Below are 8957 nucleotides of genomic sequence, written 5' to 3' on the forward strand. Positions count from 1 at the left end.
TGAGTAAACATGTCAAAATGGGTTAATTAATAGTAAGCCAAATAAAATACATTTATTAGATTATTCGTGAGGTTAATATCCCAATAAACTTTTGATTTTAAAAATTTGATTTATGAATTTTGAGTTGAATAACTTAAATACAAAAATAGAGACGGTAGTGACTTTTTCACATACTTTACATATTATTGATTTTTACATTTTTCCCAACTGTTCATAAAGATGATCAACACACACTCACACATGTTGTATTAAATTTAAATTGTCAGAACTATTTATTTACAAAAGGTAAAATGGAGTCACAATTTAATTATACATTAAAAACTTAAAGATAACTTTATAAGTTGCAATTCTACAAATCGCCTTTTACAATATAATATAATAATGGATCGAACAATAAAACTGATCAAAGATGAATCAATGATTATGTATTTCAACACGGTCCTATAGAACATCATCCGTCTTGAAAAGGAACCATAAATATATATTTTTAACAATCATCATTCGGCAAGCTGTAGAACAAAGTGTATGAACTCGTCAACAATATTTCAAAAAAATAATCGGTTGAACACAGAATATTAGGAAGTTAATTTATGTACTTTTACTAAATAAGAACACAGTGAACTTGCGACCAACCGTATATTGCACAGTTAATCATCAGTCTCAGTTATTCAACAACGGTTATGGAGAGATCATTTCTACTCCGAGTATATTTCCTGCCAGTAAGTGAGATGTGCGGTCATTTATATAATATAAAAGTTCTAGGGACATTCCACTACGCCAAGCACCCGTGGGCAGGTGGAGAAACTGTTCTGTTTACAGTAATAAGTCCATCTTATAATGTGCTGCCATAAGTTTTTGGATATAAAGAAAGCTAATCGCTCGCCGCTAATTCATTGACATTTAGAGCGTAGCATTTTAGCTAAATCTTTATTTTCATACAAAATGAACAGTATGAGTCATTGGGAAGGTAAAAAAACTTTCGAATCAAAGAACAGATCGCCGTGTTACGTGTTTATTTTACCAGGAAAGAGTTTGGTAATTACATAGTGCCGCATTCCTACTGCGGAAATATTAATCTCTGATCAACAGAGTTAAAATCAGAATAAGATCAATAACATTTGATTAATTAACTAGAAGAAACTTGTTTTCTTTAATGAATTTTGAAACACGAGTTGAAGAGGGCTGGGCTTTTACTATACGCAAAATCGGCAAATCACCCAAGCTGCCTATCATTTTTCTATCTTCCGATTTGTACAAAACCACAATCAATTATGCTGCAAATTAAAGGCTTAAAAAAAGAATGGATGATTGTGTGGTCTGATGATTTCACACATGCTAAAGGCCGGTTCTATTTAATTACCAAAACTTGAAACTCTTCTGTTCAGGCATAGGAAGTTAGAGGAAGTTAGAGGAAGAGAGTTGATAGTTGACCAACCAGCTATGGATGTTTACAGAATATGGCACTTGAAGCGCCGGTGAGATCCGATCTTGTTTTGCTTCCTGGACTTCTTCCCCCGAAACTCCTTGTCCCTTCGAATCTCCCGAACTAAAGTGTAGAATGCGTCGTCTACTCCCATTCGGGTTTTGGCAGAGGTCTCCACAAAGGGAACAGCGTACTGTTTGGCAATCTGAAATAACATCCGCCTGTTTATATATCTAGCTCACATAAAATACCTACAGTAGTGTAGACATGAGACAACCAAGAAATATATGCCATTATCAGGTTAATCAAATTCTTAGACCTGTCTACATAACATAAGGGCATGAATGTCAAGAAATATGAAATTAGAAGAAGCTACGACTGTTAACCAAGATAGAAGCATGTGGCGTTTCATCCCCTCTGCCTACACCAGTATGTGACAATAATTATAGTAGTCATGGCTGACTTTCATAGTGTCATTGTTGTCATTACCTTACGGCTAGAATGTTACTAAGATAACTCAAAGGTGTGGTAACCTTGAATTAGCTTTAAAATATTTAAACATTAGAACATTGTTCATCATAAGTTTATTGACGGTTTACATCAGCAAATTTTTTTTCCACCACAAAAGCCAAGAAATTAATTACACCAAATTGAATTACAATTTGGAATAGAATTTAATATATAAAAACTATTATTGTTCATTTTGTCACACAATCTATAAAAATTTTAAAGAATATAATCTTAAAATAAAACTACAATAGAAATAATAGTACATAAACATTTGAATGAGGAAGTTCAGTGTTTTTTTTTAATTTGTTAACAGACTCTTAAACTAAGCCAAAAAAATATTTTTTACAATTTTTAAATATCGTATTATCAGCGCCATGATTTTTTAAAGTTTTGCGTTTCTGAAATAACAATGCGTGTGATGTCAGAGGTTCTCTTCCGCTTATTCTCGATCATTTCTGCCATTGATCCATTGACAGCAAGCAAACCGGAAATCTTCCATGACTTTATCATTGGTTGATTCGTATGAACCAGTGACATTGTTCAAGGTATTTCGTTTTTATTAAAATATGTATTTTTTTTGTACATTTTCAGGAAACTTTGCTTTACAATTTAATGACCCAATTTTTAATACATGCAAGTAAACATTTATTGAATCCAATTTTTTCGCAGGGCTGAAGTTCCTCATTGTTAATATTATTGTATTCTCTCGGCATAAGATATTTCAGAGGGAACAGTTATCTAAATAAAAAGCAAATTAATGTAAAATAATTCAAATTATTACTTATACATCGCAAGTTTTAATTCAGATATTTTATAATTACAATTTTATCATTATTATTAATAGCAGCTATTAAGCTAATGTGTGTATATCAAGTGTACATGGTTATTAAACATTATAAATTGATGTGTGCATCTAAGCGGTTTTTGAATACATTAACTGAACTAGCACCAATCACTTTCTTTCAATTCAATATTTTCTATTGAGTTTTGCACTATCGGTGATAATATTGCTGGAATCGGTCCATCTGGTTTTCGGATATAAGATTTTTTAAACTGCTTTGCAAAGATGTTAGCTACGTCACGATGAGCTGTGACAATGTCACCTAAGTTGTTCTCTCTTAAAGCTGGTGGTACACACATCTTCGATGCTAATTGGGTGCGGATATAACTATGGAACGCCTTCGGTCCGCTATCAACGATATTACTCTCTAATTTCTTTCTTGCAAGCCTTACAGCTGAAGTAATCTTATTATTAATTGCTCTATAGGACCCATATGCATTATCGGATTTACTCAGTTGATATATTTTCCAAAGTATTCTTTTTTCTCAAACCATAATCAGTATTTGTTTGCTAATCCAAGGTTTATTTTTTATTTTTCTTGATTTATATATTAGTGGGATATGACTTTCAATAGCTTTTTTAGTAGTGATTTTGAAATCCCTCCACGAACATACTATATCGGTGTGATTGTAATTAGTGATGTTCTACTGCCTTAGAACGGGGAAGCTATCCCTAGTTAGGCAGTTTAGATGAACCAACAGCAAAAATAAAAAATATGTATGCTTACTTTTACTACTGAATTAATTTGTTGTATAAATAATTACTTGTATATTGCTGTAATAAATATGTAAAATAATTTTTAAAAAATAAAATAAAAAAATAATAAGAATTGAAAATTTCCATACTGAATATCCAACCCTATGGTTGGATATTCAGTATGGAATTTTTTTTTCTTCTTCTTTCTTTTTGCTTCTACACTTTCCTTATTATACGTACGGTTTAGTTTTGATAAGATGGGAGTGTTTTAACGACTAGTGGATATATAGATGGCTACACCTCCCCATTTCTTGTCACTGAGTCTATCGTGTCTAAATAATGTGTATCCTGTTATAGTAACAACACGTTTTAAGTGAGTTTCAGTTATAAGAATAAACGTTGGTTTATCTTTGGAAATTTCCAATGGCAGCAAATCAAATTTAGCAGTTAGTGAAGCCAGATTTATATAGAAGACAGTTAGTTCGGTGAATTTGTAAGATATAAATAATACAATCATCGGTGCACAAGGGTATGTAGTAATTGTTATTAGAGTTCTGGGATGAATCAGAATTAATCAAATATTTATGACTACTTTATTGTTAACTTATCAAGGTAGTTTTTTATTATTGGTTAAGGCAACCCATCCGAACAAGGATAATTTGTGCCATATACTGTGCTTTAAACATTTTTTTTTTTTTAAATGCAAATATATTTCGGTTTAAAAATTTTTACAATTTAAAACAATAAAGTGAAAAACTACTTCTGGGGATAAGACTGACGAGACATGAGATGAATTTATGGGAAGAAGAAGGTTTAGTTTAGAGTACAAAGGATATGCATCCCGAATGGCGCATCCAAACGTGTGGTCTTTCCTCGCCAAGCCCGCACTCACACAAAGGACTGTCCACTATCTTTATATTTGATCAAGATTAGTTTTATGATAAAATAGTGATATTTTACTCAGCTACTATTTTAATCGTTCAATTATTCTTTGAAATTTACTCAACCACAATATCAAAATAATTGTGAATAATAATTTTGATTGGCCCATGTGGGACCCCCCTGCAAGTATCCTACTTGCTTTTTAAAACAATGATTTATTTGTTTTCGAAGTGCATATATCGCCGGTATACTGGTAAAACCCTCTAAATACATTTTTGTCTATACTGAGAAAAATAGATTTGAATGTTTGACTCTACAAAAGTCTTGTCTTTTCAACATATTTTGGACATGATACGTACTCGTAAAACCATCTTAGTTCTTTTAAATTGTTTCGATTGATGAGATTTCGAAAAAAAAATTATGGTAAATTGAATAATTGGTTTTCACCAGAAAACGCAAAAAAAACTTTTAGTGGGTTTTTATGCATCATAATTTTGGAACTGAATCTTGGAGGATTGTATCAGTTGGTAAAGCTCCAAAAATGACACAAACCTGCATTTTTAACTTGTTTTCTCAAATTTTGGCATTTAGAGGGTTCTATCAGTGTACTGATGTTTTATTTTTAATTATGCGTTAATACCATATAAATGTTTACTTTTTATTTCGTACATTTAACATTTTATTTTCACTTTACATATACAGCTTATTTTTCCTAAATTGTACCTTTTCATGTGTTTATTTATTTTCATCTTTTTTGCTAAGCTGAGTTTTACTTTTTATTATTTTGAAACATGCCTACATCTTTAAAAAAATATTGGTTGTTTTTATTATTTATTGTTATATTTTTGTAAACGCCCCTTGGCAAATTGAGACTAAATAAATTAATCAGAAAATAATGAATTTGTGTTATATTGATCTTACAAACAAAACGTTATTCTTATTAATAGATAAGACAATCTCAATCTCTCAAAAAAATGGTTGGCTTTTTTGTCCCACAACAGGCCGGGTGGTCTTATTAGTGGTAACATACAGCCCAGAAAACTCAGACTTGAGAGAAATCAAATTTTAGAGGTTACCAAAGATTAGCATTTTTCACACTCTGTTAGCAGTGTTACAAGCATTTCAATGTAAATTGTAGATAAACACATAATAAGATAAATATAATGTAAAATGTTAGATAATGCTTCGAAAAAACCTAAAAAAAAACAATTTCATCTAAATCATTTACATACTGTTTATATTTAATTTCAAAGTCAAATTTTTTTTTTTAATTTTCAGACATCACGAAAATGGCGCTATAAAAGTTATATGTGATAATAATAGTAATAATACCTCTCTGGCTTGAGCACTAGTGACGGCCCAGTTAGTCAGGTCACACTTGTTCCCAACTAAGACCATCGGAACTTCCTCCGCGTCCTTGACCCTCTTGATCTGTTCCCGATACGAGCCGATGTCCTCGAAGCTCTTGGGACTGTTTACAGCAAACACTAACAGAAATCCTTCACCCGTCCGCATGTACTGGTCCCGCATAGCGGAGTATTCTTCTTGCCCGGCGGTGTCTAGAATATCCAGAAGACATGTTTCCCCATCTATCACCACCTGTTTCCGATAAGAGTCCTCGATGGTCGGGTCGTACTCGTCAACAAAGTGGTTTTGGATCAGCTGTATCGTCAATGCTGATTTCCCGACACCACCAGCACCAACAACAACCAGTTTATATTCAGTCATAGTTTTAAACTAAAAATAAGATTACCGAATGGCAAAATAATATTTGTGCAGCGATATCCGGCACTATCGCGGTTAATATTGTTTCACTCGAGCATACTAAATAATACAAGGATATATGAAAGCTTTGCGATAATTTTCCGAGGGAGGTAACGAGTGCACTTGTCATTCGCACGAACCATAGACACGAAATTTGGAATGAGTAATCAAAGGAATGTTACTGATGTAATCAGCACTATAAACAACCAATGAATCAATCGACATTGTAAAGTAAATCGACATTATTTTGAATTATTTATGTCACTGTGAATAAATTTCAAATCAATGCGATGTTTTAAAAACCATTTTTTTCCACCAGAAGTTGAAATACTAATGATTTTTTTTTTCTTAAATTTTACCAGTGTGCCATAAAAAATATATTATGACAATCATTAAAAAAGGCGAACCTCCGATAAGAATGTACTAGGTAATGTAAAATTTTACTAACCCATTATTATTTATGTTTTAAATGTTAAAATATTCAATAACTAGACTATTGATAAGTAGCAGACGATAGTCAACAAATCAATTACCGTAAAGTATGTTACAGAATTTTTACTTTTTATCTAAGAAAAGAGGCGCTTGTGAGATTGAGCACTCTTCAAGATATTATTTAGCAGAAAATACTAAACGTCATTTAGTTTTAGTGGCCTTATTTATGGTGGACTCTGGACTCATTCGTCTTTTAAAAAAATTGGAGACCCCGATAAATAAATATTTTTCTAAAAATACAACCTAAAAATGGACGAAGCGTGCACATACTTTTTTATAGTTATTACTATTTTCTATCATACCTACCTATCAATTTAATAAAACAGGTCCCACCTAAAATACGTAATAATATAACGGTTTGATATTATTTTGAATGGGTATGTAGTATATGTACATATTATATTGATGGTAATCAACTTTAATATTATGAATTCTTTTAAAACTTTATGTTATTTGTAAGATCTAAAATTACAGGATTGAGAGAAAAATTTCTGAATCCTTTACGTGATCTCATATTCTTATTATTAGATTATGGGGCATAACCAAAATTATGTTTGAAAAACTGGACATTCTGTAAAATACAGGACAGACTAATGCCCGTATTCAGAGACAAAACTTAAGGTGAGGAAAGTACATTCTATTGACATCACTTTCGAGTTATTATCTGCATATGAGATTAGAATGTACGTTCCCAACCTCAAGTATTGTCTCTGAATACGGGCATAAGCCCTTTGTTGAGTTGGGATAAATTAAATTATAATGAAAATGCATGAGTATAAAACAAATTTATTGCAGGGAAAACGAATAAATTATATATATATACTATTTAAGCCTACATGCCCAATAAGAACTGTATATATTAGTAATAATAATATAATTGAGAAAATCGTATTATCCATATTATGGTAGGTAGTATATATTTTGTAGCCATATTATATTTGGGTTCAAAAACTACAATATACTTACTTAATTTACGAATTTTTAGCAGTGTGTCGTGTTTATGCTGCCAAAAAATAATGATTGATAACGAGAATGAAGCAAATATACAAGTGGGTTTTTGTTATAACAAAAATAAAATATTTTGATAGCTTAGGATTGCAAGCCTGTACCGCGGCATTAGGGTGCCCAACTGTCCTTTTTTTACAGGACGTGTTGTTTTTCAGCCATCATTATTATTTAGCTAAGTCCCGTTTTAAAAAACAAAACAACTTTGTTTATTCATATTACAAAGTTTCAACATACATGAAGAACCTCTTTTCGAAGAAAACATGGATGTCCAGGCATTTGCAGAGCTTATGACCTGTCATTGGCTGGTTTGTGAATAATTTACATGAAGTTAGATTCATTCTGCTCATGTCGGAATATCAATAGTTCTTAAATTCTTTCACATGGCTAGAATTTTTTTAATTTGTGAAATTTAGGTAGGTACTTTTAAAAAATCTTGAAAATGAGGAATTTCAGTGATTTTTTTTATTTGTCAATGGACTATTAAACTAAGCCAAAAGTTTTTTTTTTTGATGTTTAGTATTATTAGCGCCATAATTTTTCAAAGTTTTGTATTTATGACATTACTGCGCGTGTGACGTCTCAAGTTCTCTTCCGCTTTTTCTCGGTCAGTTCTGCCAGTTGGTCCATTCAATTACCGTAAACCAGAAATCTTCCACAACTCTCTTATGATTGTTTGATTCATATGAATTAGTGTTTGTCGTTCAAAGTAGTATGTTTTTATTATTTTTTTAATACATTTTCAAGAAACTTTGCCATACAATTTAATGCACTAATTTTTACCACGCGTACGAAAACATTTTTTATATCCAATTTCCAGTAAGACAATCGTCATTGTGCCGGCAATATTTGTTAAGAGGAAACGCGGTCTAACTTTTCTCCCAAACAAACGTAATCCGTATTTTCTCACTGGATTATGGACATTAGAGCAGTGAGTTTTTTGCACACTATATTTACCATTAGCGTGTTTCTATCATTTTGCATTTTTGATAGATTGTTTCTAATGGGATCTAGGACAATCCAAATACCCAAAAAAGCACTCAGTTTTATCTGCCATCTTTGGGCGTACTATACAAATATGATAAATAATTTAGAAAAACCGAAAAAGTACCGATATAGAAAATTTCATTCTGATACTCTTTCTTAACAAAAAAAAAGACAAAATCGGTGTAGTTTTGGGGTGCGGAAAATGGGACAACGAAACCTTAATTTTGCAGATTTTAGGTAGGCATAATCAACCTTTTTCGCACAATATTGGGGAGGCATATGCGAGTGTCAGAAAAACTGTGTTCAAATTTCTCAGACACCGGACATCCTCTTAAGTGAACTTTCTTTTTTAAAAAT

General features: G+C 31.7%; 1 protein-coding gene across 1 annotated transcript; it reads right to left on the reverse strand.

Annotated features, from left to right (window-relative positions):
• Positions 1 to 197: 197 nt before the first annotated feature.
• On the reverse strand, positions 198 to 6265 carry Ras85D (GTPase ras-like protein 1). Its single transcript, XM_088225468.1, has 2 exons — positions 5685 to 6265; positions 198 to 1628 (listed from the first exon to the last, which is right to left on the reverse strand). Exons 1-2 carry the CDS (start codon positions 6078 to 6080, stop codon positions 1449 to 1451), a joined length of 576 nt encoding a protein of 191 aa, XP_088081594.1. The 5' UTR covers positions 6081 to 6265; the 3' UTR covers positions 198 to 1448.
• Positions 6266 to 8957: the final 2692 nt, after the last annotated feature.

Source organism: Micrasema longulum, unplaced genomic scaffold, assembly GCF_059751315.1.
Source record: "Micrasema longulum isolate JH-2025_06_02 unplaced genomic scaffold, ASM5975131v1 h1tg000362l, whole genome shotgun sequence".
NCBI classification, from domain to species: domain Eukaryota; kingdom Metazoa; phylum Arthropoda; class Insecta; order Trichoptera; family Brachycentridae; genus Micrasema; species Micrasema longulum.

Excerpts from the sequence above, each read along its gene's own strand:
- Ras85D (XM_088225468.1), bottom strand. The coding sequence starts at position 6,080 with ATGACTGAATATAAACTGGTTGTTGTTGGTGCTGGTGGTGTCGGGAAA. Across the intron at positions 1,629-5,684 it reads CTAGTGCTCAAGCCAGAGAG|ATTGCCAAACAGTACGCTGT; the intron begins GTATTATTACTA and ends ATGTTATTTCAG.